Source organism: Microcebus murinus, chromosome 7 (assembly GCF_040939455.1).
Source record: "Microcebus murinus isolate Inina chromosome 7, M.murinus_Inina_mat1.0, whole genome shotgun sequence".
Taxonomy (NCBI): Eukaryota; Metazoa; Chordata; class Mammalia; order Primates; family Cheirogaleidae; genus Microcebus; species Microcebus murinus.
Window position 1 is genome coordinate 97,132,786 of NC_134110.1, and position 16,057 is coordinate 97,148,842.

The 16,057-nt window shown below is 36.0% G+C and overlaps 1 protein-coding gene across 1 annotated transcript in view; it reads left to right on the forward strand.

Moving 5' to 3' along the window:
- TOX (thymocyte selection associated high mobility group box) overlaps positions 1-16,057 on the forward strand; it is a 293,503-nt gene that overhangs the window by 244,077 nt on the left and 33,369 nt on the right. Inside the window, exon 4 of the mRNA XM_020288798.2 lies at positions 3,183-3,464. Coding sequence (XP_020144387.1) covers positions 3,183-3,464 — 282 coding nt within the window. The remainder of the gene's footprint in view (positions 1-3,182; positions 3,465-16,057) is intronic.

Sequence of the window (16,057 nt, forward strand, 5' to 3'; positions counted from 1 at the left end):
GGAAATAATATTTTGCTAGTTCAGGTTTTGTATTTGATGTGATATGATCAGTGTCTTTCTAGAAGGAAAGCAGTAACCAAAACATTTGCATGACGTACTAATTATTGTTATTTTCAGTAATCAAACTCCATCCAGTTTAATTTTCCCTATAGTATGCATTAGGCAGTGATTAATACTGAACTGCCCTTTATGAAAGCAAGATAAAATGGAATACTCTTCCTAATTTAGAAATGTGGCCATGGGTGTTAAGATCTGACTTATACATCCATCTGAGGGTTGAAGAGGTAGATATGCTTGCTCCCCCCCACCACAGGAAAATCATTCTTTGATTCTGTGTTAAAGCTGCCTGCCTGACCTAATACCATTGATGACTCGGTATATTCAACTAATGAGGCTATCATACCTCCGTGGCCACACCCACTTCCTTCTCCCCACAGGACTAGGTGGGAAGGCAGATTGTAGTTCTCAGAGATTTACCTACCCACTACACAAGTTAACATGAGAAAACAATTAAAAGGATTGCAAATAACGGGAGATTGTTTAAGCATTTGAAACACTTTTAGTTGTGGTCATAAATCTGGAAACCAAACAAAAATTGATCAGAAATCATCCCCTCCAATATCATGTTAAAACCAGGAGATTTCTGAAAGGATGAGAAGAATTGGGCTCAGAACAGATATGTTACAGACTGTACGTGTTTTGTAACTTGGGATTTATGCGAAGAAGAAATAAAGATAGCAATTAAGTACACACTTTGGGAAAGATAATTTGGTTAAAGTATGATTTTGTAGTAAATATCAATACTTTTAATTTTTAGGGCTATAAAAGTGTATTTTACAAATATAAGTTAAATGTGCACGTGAGTGCCTTATTTGGTGCAGGGCGGAGAGAGAAAGCTGCCCTGGGTTAGATAGTGTCCATTTGCAGGCATGCATCCTTTATTCTGTGCCCATAATGAAAGGTCTTCTGTGTGCTAAGGGAATAAAAAAAATTAGAACTTTAGGACATTTGAGGGTAGGCCTGAAAAAAAAATTAGTATTAATATATACTGTCTCTTCTCTGTATTTTCAAAAGTTTGTCCTGATTTTTATGTTACCCTCTGTCGAAAGCACAACTTTAAGGATACCTGTGAAAGCTAGCTTTCTTTCCTAAGGAAGAACAGATTGTATTATGTAGAAGTTACATGATCAACTAAGAAGAGTCAAAACCATTTTAGTAAATGTGAGTGGGGGGGATGGGAATGGCCTAGATAAAACAATTGTTGCTTTGGGTAAACAATATTTGAAAAGGTGCTTTTAGTTATCTTTAATTAGCTATCACCCTCTTTATACGATATGTAAAATGATGAATCAGCTGCTTAATACAGTGGGAAGTATCAAAAACTGGAATTAGAAGATGCAGATTTTAACTCCAACTCTTTGGTTTGGGGCAAGTCATTTAACCCCTCTGGGCTTTACTCATTCATTTATTCTTTTATATTTATTCATAAATTTATTCCACAAACATTTGACAAACTTGCACTTTGGGCTTCCCTCCCCCATTTTCCTCTTCCGCAGACTGCCACTGAGTCACTCAGAGCCTTTGCAGCTCTTACATGTATCATTGAAGAGTAAGAACTGCTTAATGAGGGACTTCATGAAAAGAAGAATTATGAGATACTTTTGTAGGATTGGAGAAATACAGTTTGATTATGGAAAAATGGTTGGTTTGGATGGGAAAATGGCAAGTGCAAAATCATGGGCCAGCCTAAGCCTTCACCAAAAAAAGCCAGAAGTCTAGGATGCCTGAAACTGGGTCTGAAGATGGAGCAGTAACGAGAGTTGGAAAAGATCTAAAGGAGTGAAATTGCCTCCTAGGAGAGCTCGTGGTGGAGACAGTACACTTATTACGGAGGAGAACACAGGCACTCAGGGGCACCCTGAACAGCTGTGATTTCAGTTTTAAATGGATCGAACTAGATTGATAAAAATACCTAGAGAGAAATGATTCTATTGCTATAAGACATAAACAAAAACTATAACTAGTTTACTTAATTGGTCTTCAAAGTATTTCCACGTCACAATAACATTTGCAGACAGGTAATTACTAAACATCTGACACTGTGTGGGATTCTCTTTTATAAAGAAAGAGTAAGAGAACATTATTAATTTGGTTTTACAGTTCCAACATGTAACTTTAGCCATATTTCTTTTTCCCCCAGTTTTCTTTTTTTTTCTCTCTTTTTTTGCATCCCCTCTACCTGCCTGAATTCCCCAAGCTCCCACAGTGGAAAAACTGAGCTGCTTCTGTAAGCACCACAAAATATTCCCCATTACTTTAAGTTTGAAAATGCCAGAGAAATGTTAAGTGAAATCTACCATTCTCCTTTTAGACAGCACATTTGACCTCCAGATACGTTAAGAGCTTCATCCTCCAATGCTTTTAATTCTAATCCTTACAAAGACAAAATTCATTGCTTGAATTACAAGAGTGAGTCTCGTTAAGGCTAAAAAAAACAGTGACCCAGATAGCATAAAGGATTAATATGGTGACCTTGCAATTTTAGAGCTTTACTTTCAAATCTGACTGTGCAGTCAAGTCACTTCAATAGTCAATTAATCAAATAGTGAATGCCGGCCTGTAAGTGTTTTGAGTTTGGTAGTTAGAAGATCATTTTGGCCAGTACTATTTTATAAAGATTTAAACTAAGAACAAGAGTATGCTTATTAACTCCCAAAACCTTTCTTAAATAATCAGGATAAACTTAAAAAGGGTTTAATGAATTGCTGTGAATACTGTAATCACTAATAATTACATAATTTTGACAGACACTCTAATGAGCATCAACATTTTGAAACTTACATCATATAAATATATTATGATTATGACAGAATGTATAATTATATATTAATGATCTATGTCTACATTTCATTAGTACAGAAAGACTATAAATACAATTAATCAGATCTTGAGTAATGAAATGTGATGTTGAGTGAATCCATAGATTTTATTCTCTTGATAGTCTCTTGGTGTCCTTTAGGATGATATATACTGTCAGGATTATTTTTCCCCAGAGAAAATAAATATGTGTGTGGCTCAGCAAGACATCCTGCCGTCTAAAGAACAACAACAAAAAAAATTTTTGCCAGAAACATGTTTGTGAAAAATTATTTCTTTCCTATTTATTTATTCATTCATTGTAGATGCAAGATATACGGAACCCGGAAGGAGCGCAGTACAGTTCCCATCCTCAGATGGCAGCCATGAGACCCAGGGATCGGCCTGCAGACCTCAGGCCACAGCCGGGAATGATGCCGCATGGCCAGCTGACCACTATCAACCAATCACAGCTGAGTGCTCAGCTCGGTTTGAATATGGGAGGCAGCAACGTTCCCCACAGCTCCCCGTCTCCCCCCGGAAGCAAGTCTGCAACTCCCTCACCATCCAGTTCAGTGCATGAAGATGAAGGCGATGAGACTTCTAAGGTATGCATAGGTTATTTTTAGGACCAATGGAAAAATACTCTTTGGTACTTTTCTTGGCCTGTGGTGGGTGCAAGTTCATATATCATCCAAATGAGAAACATTGGTAGGGAACGTACACTTTGTCAGTGAAGCATGAGATTACAAATTGAATGGACAAAACCACCTGCTTGTCTAGTTAATTATAATTTTAAGTTCCTACTGAACCCTTTAAATACAGGTGCATTAAGCATAAAAGTTGTTTGCACCCACAAAAGATAGGGTCTGTGTAGAAAGACACACAACATCCAGAATGAAGCCTAATTCACCATTCCTTCAAAAACATCTATTTCACCGTAACCATTTTATTTTAAGAAGGCAATCTCCCATGGGTAAAATGAAGGCACTGTATGTGTGTAAGGGCATGGTTAGATGAAACCTCTGTGACCAAGCCATTTCATATTGAAAATGAGGATGGTAAGTGCCAGGGATATGACTCCCTTTCTAAAGTAGAAGGCTGGGTGTTTCATTGCATACTTTTTGATAACCCCATGGCAATATGGTGTCTCTCTTTCTGTCTGTCCTGGTAGTGTCATTCTTTGAAGTTATCTGGATGGGGAGATGTGTCTTAAATGTCCTTAGACTATAAAATTAGCTGCAGAAGATAGTTTGTTTCTTAAAGCATTAGAGGGATAAATGCACCAAAACTTGAGTACATTCTCACTCTATCTTTTTATTGCCTTGATTATCAGTCAAGCATCTTCCAGATTCATCCCAGTGAGAAGAACTCTTGTGCCTAGTAACTGTGAAAAACACTTGCTGTTACATTACTACTAGATAGTCTTCCTTTAAACAAAAATATCATACTAATAAATACTCACTTGAGTCAACCACTTTGTTCTTTTTTCAACCTATGTGAAAATTTTGTTTTTCAGAAATTAAACTGTCAAGATGCTACCAAAGGCAACACTGTAGGGTCTTGATATATATACTTAACATTCCAATAACTCCACTGATTTTTTTAAAGATCCAGATAAATAGTGATTCATATATTTGTTTAGCCTGATGACAAAAGACAAGACTGCTGTATTAACTATATTTTCTTATGTTTTTGATCTTCTGGCATTTGAGGCCTTGATCATGGAGAGATGACTCCTTTCAGGGCTAGCTAATTCCTAGAAATAGCAAACGACTCCCTTGCCAGCCCCCCTTTGACTTACAAACCAATCAATCCAGAGCCACACCCCAACGATCCTTTGTCAAACTCTCACACACCAAGTCAACATTCCCCCTGCCCTCGTCACCCCGAGTGAGGTATTGAACAATTAGGGATGACTCCTTATATCCCAGAGCCTGCCGAAATTATTCAAACTATCCAACCCAAGCATGCCTGCCCTGCCTCACCTGTTCCTTCCTGCAAAATCCCCAATGAAAGCTCTGGGCATGCTTTGCCCTTGCCCTCTTTCTGCCACCTAGCAACCTGGGTGCTTCCCCATGTGGCCCTGCGTGGTGCACCATGGCTCCTGTCTAGGGATCTGGTATAAACTTTGTAACAGTCATTCCCATGCCTGCTGTCTTTCTAGACCTGATTAAAACAAATCCAAGGCATGCTTTAGAACAGCTGCACAGCAGACATCACTGCCACGCCAATCCCTCCACCACCGCTGTCTCTCCCTGTTGTCATTGAAACAGTCTCTCATGAGTTAGGTACAAAGGCAAGAGGAGACTAATTGATATCACATAAATAATTTACTGAGCTAGTGAAAGCCTGTCCTTTAACTGACCATTTAGAGGGCAAAATAATTTCTTTAGAAAATATGTATTATTCTAATGGTACCTAACAGCCAGTGAGTACTTGGACCTAAATGTGAACACCAAGAATTTGTTTGCGGCCAGTGATCTAGATTTTGGATTATGCATGGATAATTCACGTCAATTTCCTAAACAGAAATGATATGTACTATATTGTACAGGGAAAAATTAATGTGTTCATAGTAAAGATCCATTTGTGTATCTGGATTATATCTTTATCAGTGTCCATTGCCGACACTTCAGGAAATTAAATGCAAAATTAGTAGCATCTTCTGACAGTAAATTTTATACAGGATAATTTTTAATTACAACAGCATTTTCAACAACCTTCAACTTATACAGTAGAAGAGTGGCTAGAAATCTGAAATTCATAGAATTAACATTTCATAGAGTCCGACATTTGCTATTAACCCCTTACGTCCATATTTTATAATTTTGTCAAGTCATGAATTTATGTGTTGTAAGCTTCCAGGTATGAAAATCTGCCAGTGACTGATTCAATCACTCAATGTCCACATCTCAAATAATTTATGGTTCTTTATTAGTGATTATGTAAGCATTGCATAGTAGAATTCATATTCTATAGTGACATATACCTGAATTAGTGGTGTGTGAAGGTTTAGGGATGGATTTCTCAAGAATGCACCCATTAAAATGACTTTCTGTCTACATGAACATTCACAAAGTCATGTTGAATTTAAGTGTATTTTTCATCTCAAGAAAATTCACCCTTCCATTCCAACTCTACACACTGTTTTTTACTTTCTTTCCAATTCAAAATCCTCCTACTCATTTATTAAAACTTATGTTTATTAAATGGCTAGAAAAATCTCTGAAGAAAATGCTGAAGCATTCTTCATCGCAGTAAAAGGTTAAACTGGAATTTTTCCTTTATACGTGAGTAGGATTTATGTGGAATGTTGTAGTGCAACAGCTCCAGTTAAATGTGAAATAACATTAAGTCAAAAAGATCATTTAAATCATTTCTAACAAGGGAACTAAAAAAGAATACTTGGTTCCACATCAGAAAAGCAGCTTTTAAAAGCTTACTTCTTAACACTTTGTGCTCTCTTTAAGCAATTATATATTGATCCCAATTTATCTAATTGAACAATTAAATGAAATAAATCTGTTTGGACAGAGAGAAATGTTGTAAATATTACATCAGTAAAATAAATTATCCCCTTATAAGCACTCCCCATGATTTTGATCTGTGTGAAGCTGTGTTGTCATAAGTGATATGTACAGCAAAGCATTAAAGAAATATAAACTTAGGCAGCTTGTAGTTCTAAGCCTATAATCCAGTATCTGTAATATATGAGATACTTTAAGACACTTAAAGCATCTGGCATTATATTTTTGGCACAGTTTTCCCTTTACAGAAATTATGAGTTAATAAGAATCACAGTATATATTTTTCCATTCTTTTACTTTCTGGTTTTCTGTTCAAAGTATTCTTATGTTTTATGTGTACCTCTTATAAATGGCATATAGTTAGAGGATCTTTTACTTTTAAATGGAACATTTACTGCATTTGTATGAATATAAATTCCAAAATACTTGGGTTCATTTCTACATCTAAGTACATTGATTTCTATTTATCCCACAAATATTCTGTGTTTGTTTTTCTTTCTTGCCTTCTTTAAGGTTGCTTTTATTTTTCTCATTCTAATATTTCCCATTTTAAGATTAGGAATTTTATATTTCTTCTCTACTTTCAGGAACTACCCCTGATATACAACCATAAAAAAGTCTAAAATTGATCAATATCTTTACCTTCTTTCTTAGATTATTTTAACTCTATACACCTGCCTCCCAGTTTATATTGGGGACTGTTATTGCTGTTGTTCATTTTAATTATAATTTAACTGAATTCTATAATTGAAAGAGCCTTGTGAAATGCTATTTTTATTATTTATGCAGTCTTTTTTCCCCTTTAGATGTATTCACATGTGTATTTCCTTCACCTAACATAATTTTTTTTATGCCTTTAAAATGTTCTTTCATGAGGGTTTATTAGAAATATGCTTGCCTTAAAAAATATCTTTGCTGGGTATGGAATTCTAGGTTGACAGTTATTCTCTTTCAGCATTTTGAAGACATTATATTATTCCATTGAATCCTTGTTCCATTATTGCTTTTGAGAATTCTACTGCCTCACAGCCTAATCTGCCTTTACTCTCTGACTAGTTTTCAGATCTTCTGTTGTCTTTGGTGTCTTGCAGCTTCATTGTGATGTGCATGGGTTTCTTGACATTTACTCTGAATTGAAAATCATTTCTGTTTTTCATCAGTTCTGAGAAGTTTTCATCCTCTATTTTTTTAAGATATAGCCTCTACCCCATGCTTGCTCCATTTCCATCCTATAATTCTGAGAGAATGAATGTTAGATTTTCTTTCCTTTCCTCTGCAACTCTTGTTTTTTAACCTTTTCTACTTCCTTGCCTCTCTGTATTACATTCTGATTAGTTTATATGTGTCAGTTTTCCAGTTCATAATTTTCTTTCAGTTATATCTAATGTGAAATTCAAAATGATCTGTTGATGTTTTAATCTCAAATTTTTTTCTGCTTTTATATGGTTCTTTCTCAAATCTTTTTGAACTTTCTTTAGTTGCTTGCTCTTTACTCATCTATTTAATCTCTTTTATTCTTTTAGGTATGTTAAACATATTTGTTTTATACCTTTGCTTTGCTAATTTAATATATGAAGTCTTTGGGGGTCTGATTCTGTTGGTTTCAATAGCTTGTTTCATTTTGTCTTTTATTATTTTTGAATGAGAGCTAATATTTATTAGAACTTTGTAAGAATTCTTTTAGGCCTGGTTTGAAAGTGGAATCCTCCAGTGATAATTTGTATTTGCTTCTACCATATTTCTTGGATCATTATAATCTGGAATCATACTTGGACTAAAGTCTTTCAGATCATGCACAGAGTATGCATTCAGGCTACAAATTCTTACAAATGCAGGCTTTTGTTTGTAAATAAACTGAAGAGATTGTGTTCCACTCTTCATTTGTATCAAGGTTCCAGAGCAATCATCCTTGCAGGTCCTGGGAGGGCACGTATAAAGGAAATTCTTTTATTCCACCCTTACACTGAGAGTCTAGTTCTTTTACATTCTGACTTAATAGGACCCCTCTTATTAAACATCTTGCTTTTGGTGAGCCATGGGCGTTGTCTACTGTCTACCACACCCTTTTTACCTCAATTTTACACCAGCTTCAACAGTATCTTCAATATGAAAACTGGCTTTAATACTCTACTTTTTCTCTGAGCTCCTGCTTTCACTTAGTCTTTGCCTTTAATAGTTTGTTACTAATCTGCTAGTTCATCAATGCATGTGTTCTGCCATACTAGACATAAGCAAGAAGGTTTTTTCATCAAAGCAAACAGGATAAGTCACCAGAGCAGCAATTAAATATACCCTTAGAGAAGTAGTTTCTCTGTACCACTTTTCTAAAGGCAAGAAGACTCCTGGAATAAAGTAAAAGTGATAAACAGACAGGTTTCTATAAATATTAAGTGAAATCAAGCAGTGTTAGAACTAAATGCCGTTTACTTTATCTAGCAATGGGATAAAATATTAAAATTGGGACTTGGTAGTCTGTTATTTTTGACATTGAACTATATTATGCAACTGTTCAGCACTTTATAGATACAATATGTATGCTACTTTTAAAGAATTTCTTAAGCCACAGCAATTAAATTAATATATGTTCCTCATTTTTTTAAAAGTATTCCCATTTATTAAGGCTGAGCCTAACAAACTAGTTTAAGAGGAAATGATCAAATTTAAACAGCCAGTTAGTACCTGATTCCAAATGATCATTCCTAAAACCCATTCCAGTAATTAAATTATGCCAGTGTATAGTATTTTCAAGGAGTGTATGTTCTTAGACATATCCTAGATGACTGAGAATACTCAGTAAATTCATGGAATAAAAATAAAGTGAGACTTAACATAGCCACCTGGCATTTTATTCAGTGGGACCCTACCTCAACAGCTTGCCTTCTTTGTAAGGCAGTAGAAGCCCTCAATCCTAAAGGATAAGAAATAAACATATTGCCCTACACAGGCAAATTTAGAAAAGATCAAGTGGGTCCAACAAAATTGATCAATTTAACTAGCAGGTGTAATATAATTAGAACCAATCTTTTTTCTTACTTTAATTTTTCTGGACAGTAGCCCAAACTTCCTATTTCATATAAATACACTAAATGTCTTTGCTAAACTCACCCAAAAATAATACTCAGTTATGTTTGGCAGAATCAAGGATCCTTAAAAATGAAATTGCTTTACAAACCGTGACACTGACACAATACCACACGCTTGTGAATCATTTCAAAAGTATAGCACTTCATATGCGTTTTTCTATAATTGACATTTTGAGTCATTGAATGTACTGTTATTATTAATGATAATAATAAACCCAATTGTAAAATGAAAAAAGTATTACAGCCTTGCTGATTTCACAGTAACTAGATGACTTACTTTCCATGGTTATTTGAATGTATTCTCATAAGGGGATTTCAGATGGCATAGTTTAGAAAGAAGAAAGAGAATGAATTTAAGTAGCAAAATTTTCACTTACAGAAACAGTAACATCACAAAAAGTGCTGTTATATGCCTTGTTTCTATGGTGAAGATTTTGTAATATTTACTTTATATGATAAGAGTTATAAGTGAAGTTCTATGTTGTTTATTCAGCCTATTATGCAGATGGTGCTTGATTAAAATCTATTTTAAACTACAGCTATTACTGCAAGATAGTATGCATTAAACAGCTCTCCTGGCTCCATTAAAGGCTTTGGGACCACGGCAGTTTATTTTAAATATGCTTATAGACGTTTCTAACTTCTCCAGGGACATTTCAATATCAGTGATTCTCTTTACTTGATAGTCTTAACTCCTGTGCTAGGGATTCTTAAGAAGTATTATCTAAGCAACACCGTTAGCACATGCTTTTATAAAGTGAAAGATTATTGTTTTCTTGTGATAAATAAGTTAAATACATCACTATAATTAAGCAATAAGACATGACAGGAGGTGAATTACCAAAAGCCTAAGGGCACCTCCAGGGATTTGAGAAATAAATCTGTGTCTGTGAGTAAAGTTACATGAAGCACATGCATCTATGTAAAGCTTATGTGTAATATTTATTTATGAGTAATATTTATTTATGTATTTTTGTATGTGTTTATTCATTAGAGCCTTAATTGATTACAAAATAAGTCTGGGTAACCAAGGCTACATTTAGGGCCTCAGCTCAGCTATGTTCTTAGTTGCTATGATTTTTATACAATTTTTGTATGTGCTTCAAATTTTCTTCGCCTTGTAATTCTAAGCCTTTGCCTAGTGCTGTAGAACAGAAGAGTGGAAAAGTGTAATGACCCACTGCATGTAAGACACTGTACCAATGCTATGAAGTAGGTAAAGATTAGTGGGACCTGCTCCTTACTTACAATGTGCTTGTCATCATAAATAATTTATATTTTTACATTATATGGGTTCTTCCACATTCTAAAGATTATAATGTTGGAATAAAATTTAACTCTCTAATCCTACAACCCTAGTAACTTTAGAATGACTATATTCTAGATCGTGATAAGTACACAATACTGTACTGTCCAATATAGTAGCCACTAGTCATGTATGACTGATTACATTTAAATTTAACTAATTAAAATTAAGTTTTAAAAATTCAATCCCTCAGTCACACTAGCCACATTAAAAGTGTTCTGTAGCCACATGGGGCTAGTGGCTACCCTTTCAGACAGTGCAGAGAACATTTCTACTATTCCAGAAAATCCTATGAAACAGTGCTGCTCTAGACCTTAGAAGTCAGGGCCTCTTAGAAAGTAAGGATATAAAATGCTCAGCATTCTTCCACCTTTGTAAGAAGTCAGGATCCAGACGCTACCCCCAATTAAGGTCAGGGGACAGATTATCCATTTAGCTATAATATTTTTCTACCACAATTATATTCATCTTCATTGTGTTCTTTCCAAATAGTTTGTGGTCAGAAGTGCTAGGTATCTCTTAAAGTGCAGTCCATTACTGTCATGGAAGTGGATCCAAATTATAGCAACATTTCTTTCTTCAAGGAGGTTTTGCATATGAACATGGCCATGCATTTTTCACATATGTGATGAAGCATCATATTTTTCCCATGTGTGATGTGATGAAGGCTTCCAGGAAGAAAGCCTTACAGATTCCCAGTTCTTTACACAGAGTCTAACATGGCAACTCATTTCTGCCTCCTTCTCACATGAGAAAAGTGAAAAATAATAAGTCTCACACGTATCAGGGAGTATTGCCCTAGGTTCATGAAACAAACAGCCTTATACTGGGTAAAGTACTACCCAAGTACTCAGATACATTAGAATCACATCAAAACAGGGAATTTTCATTCCATTGTATTGCATCCTAAAAAGCAAACATACTGTGCATACCCAATGATCCTTTATACAAGAACATTGAGCAATATAATACAAAAATTCTCTCCAAGGCACATTGTATTTAATAAAAAATAGATACAAGAACATTGAGCAATATAATAAAAAATTCTCTCCAAAGTATATTGTATTCAATAAAAAGTAGATATCTTTCATAGATAGGTTTTTTTCTACCTTATGTAAGTCTGGTGAAAGTTAGAGCATTCTCTTGGATCATATTTCAGTTCTATGAGAGCAACTCTGTGAATGATCAGAATTGTTATGATCCAAGAATATAGCTTTGGTGACATAGTTTAATTATGGAAGGAAAAACAGTGAATCTTGAATAATGAATATTTTATGTGTATCCTTTAGATTGGTCTTCTTAGATGCCAGTTTTCTTGCATGGCAGATAATTCAAACCAAGTTTAACATAGCATGTATTTATTTATTCACTTATTCATTTTGAGACAGGGTCTCACTCTCTTGCCCAGGCTAGCATACAATGGCATCATCATAGCTCACTGCAACCTCAAACTCCTGGGCTCAAGTGATCCTCCTGCCTAGCCTCCCAAGTAGCTGGGACTACAAGCACACACCCCATGCCCAGATTATTTTTCTATTTTAGAAAAGTCTTGCTGTGTTGCACAGGCTAGCCTCAAATTTCTGGCCTTCAGCAGTCCTCCCATCTTGGCCTCCCAAAGTACTAGGATTACAGGCATGAGCTACCACACCCAGCCATCATGAGTGTTTAAAGGGAAGGCATAGTATGTGGTTGACTGAAAGCAAATCAATATGCTCTTGCTTTTAGGCATAGCAGAGGCAAAGATGATGTAATGTCAGACTGGCTGGTGGTCTGGCTTTAATGCAAACAACACCTTGGCTTTATAATTTAGTGCCTCTCAGGTACTCAATCAGATACACGATGAAACCCCAGAGTTACATTCCATGATGGTATTCTCTGAGCCTTGCAAATGTGGAGGCAGAAGTTGTGAAATGCTTGCACCTGCAAGTGAAACTCTGTACCTGAGCAAGACCAGCTAACCCCAAGGGACATGCCAGGAAAATAGCGAAAGCCTCTAGACAACTAACTGAACGGTTTGGTTACATGGAATTATTTACGGTTTCTTATAGGGTTGCTATATATTGCCTCAAAATGGTAATTGGTGGTTTTGATACACTTGAGCTTCTTACTGGTAGTAAGCAGGTTCTCCTGCTCCATCAGGTCATCCCTAGGAAGTAGGGCCTTGTTGTCAAATGCAAGAGGATAACATCCCCATTTCCATTACAGCAGGGAGTCACACGCCCAGCAGGTCTGAAGCTTGCACCAGACTGTACAAATGCCAGTTTACAAAGGAAACGAGCATGAAGATCAGTTCAAACACAATTTTGGACAATAAAGGGGAAACTTCCTTAGTCTATTTTGTGCCAGTGTAACAGAATATCTGAGACTGGGTGATTCATAAGGAATTTAGATTTATTTCTTAAGAGTTCAAAAGGCTGGGAAGTCAAAGGTCAAGGGGCTCTCACCTGGTAAGGGCCTTCTTGCTATGCCATCCCACGGTGGGAAGCCAAGGAGCAAGAGAGCGCATGTGTGAGAGACAGAGAGAGGAAATTGCCTTTTCTCTGTTATTTTTGTTTTATCCGGGCCCCAGCTAATCGTATGTGCCCGTCCACAGTGAGGTGGATCTTCCCTATTCAGACAGCAACTCACATGCCATTCTCCTCTGAAAACACCCTCACAGACACACCCAGAAATAATGCTTTGCCAGCTAGCTAGGTATCCCTTAATCCAGTCAAGTTGACACCTACAATTAATTAACTATCACAGAAACTATTTAAATAATTTGGGGAAATCTCTTAATAAGAGCACTTGCATGATAGGAAATTTATCTCCATGATTGACATTTGATCATTTTTCAAGAAGATTGATGTAATCTGCACTCATGAAGATTTCAGTGTGTCAGATCATTAATTTTTTAATTAAAATTTAAAATGAATCTAGGTACTATTCCATATGGATAAGCATTCATTTATCTCTGCACTTTGTTCCCTATTTCTGAATATTCCCAATCTTTGATGAAATATGCCCACCAATATCAGGATCACTTCATTTCTTTCAGCTTTATTAAGGTATAATTGACAAATAAAACTGTATATAAAGTATAAACATGATGATTTTACAATCATGTACACTGTGACATGATTACCACAGTCAAGTTAATTAACATGTCTACCACCTCAACTAGTCACTTTTTTAATGAGAACATTTAACATCTACTCTCTTAACAAATTTCAAGTATACAATACAGTATTATTAACTATAGTCACTATGCTGTATGTTAGATCCTCAGTACTTATTCATCTTATAACTGAAAAGTTTATACCCATTGACTACTGTATTTTTAATATTCTTCATAGTGGACCTTGTTGACTCATTATTTTTCTTTTTAATAAATATTCTATGATTATGAATGTAAGAATGGCCATGTTTACAAAATATTATTTTGTTATTTTTTATTACTGTTATAACAGAGTTAAGCAGTTACTATGTATCAGGAAACATGATGGGGGACCCTGCCTTGACAGCGCTTAGGCTTGGAGACAGGGGAAGGTTTAACAACTACATACACTATTGTATAATTACAAGTTTGATAGCTGCTATGCATGGAAATGTAGAGAGCTAAACGAGTGAATAAGGGCGCTTGACTTGAGTTTGATATATATTTGAGGCTTGAAAACAGAGATGTCAAATGGAAGTTGCTTCTATGTGTGCAAAACTCAGGGGAAGCGTGTACTTGGTAATCATCTACCCACAAGTGGTAGTGGAAACCCTGTGTACTTATGGAATTACCTAAGTGCAGCTGAACAAAAGAAGGGGGTTTACAGAAAAAATTAAAAATGCTACCTTTTAATGGCCAAGTGGAAGAGGAAGAGAAGGAGCCTAAAAATGCTTCTAGAAATACCAAGGCCAGCAAGGTAGGTGTAAAACCCAGAGCAAGTGATACTATGGAGCCAGTGGAAGAGAGGGCCCTCTCAATGAGAAATCGAGTAAGGGGAAGGCTAAAAAGTGCATTGGATTTAGCAATGTGGCCATGGGTGACCTTACCGAGAGCTAAGTGAGGGGAAGGTACACTGAAGTAAGCTGCAGAGGCTGCACAAGGCCAACAAACAACTACTTGGAAGAGTTTCATTCTGAAAAAGGGAAAGATAATGGCCTTATGTAGCCTTGGGGCACAGAGGAAGTTAGCTTGTTTATCGCTCAAGGAAGTTGGAAGAGTAGAGAGGGATGACTAGGGACAGTCTCCCACCTGAAAATATGTGATTTAATCTGTGTAGCATAAGGCCTGAGCATCAGAGTATTAAAAGCTTTCTAGGTGATTCTACCATGCAGCCATATTTGAAAACCACCATTCTAGGTCATTGTTACCTGTGTGTTAAGTTTAGAGCTATCACATCCGTTTGTCCACTATCAGCGCAGTCCAGCATGCTAGTCCTCCGACAGATTCACATGGGGGCCAATAATTTTACACGACCACCTTTCAGATCCATCCCGAGAAAGTTATCATCTCATCTTAATCTACATTAGCTTGTCAACTCAGTTCAGAGCATCCTGTCCTCATGGGTTTCTTTGATCTTCAGTAGACAATTTCAGAACGATAACCTTTTCAATATCTTTCTCAATAAAAACAAAGACAGAATTCACTTAGCTTTTTTCCTATCTCTTTTTGGTGCTTGGGCTTATCTTTCAAACTGATCATAAGTTATCACCTATTAATATTAAGGTCTTTCTATTCATTCAATTAATTATTCTGAAAGTTTCTACCATGTCACAATTAATAGTTGAATACTCTTTTAAAGTTTTAAAAATATGTAAGCATATGCCATCTTAGTCATCATAAAATGGTACTATAACCTCTACTGTTTATAGTATGGGAAACAGAGGCCCAGGGAAATTAATTTAAGATAATGTTGCTAAAAATAGTAAAAGGAGAGCATGAAGCTAGACCCTCTGAGAACACATCCGCAGGCCTCCGGAATGTCATGCTTCCTTTCCAATAGTGGCAGTTATTTTACACAAATCTCCCACCTAGCAATTTATCTGAATAAGATATATATTACATTATATGTGCAGAGAAGAAAAAGCAACAACCACCACGACAGTAGACAGTGAGGGAGCAGGAGCTGCCTTGGCATGACGACTCTCTCGGGAGATAGTGCACGTAGACTTTATGCTGGTTGGTAACACACGTGGAAAGGAGTTTTCACACAGCACTACTTTATACTCACGTAGATTCATATAATTTTAGAGTCGGAAAGAACTCTTAGCCAAAATCCTTTATTTTATAGAGGTGGATGAAGTGGCAT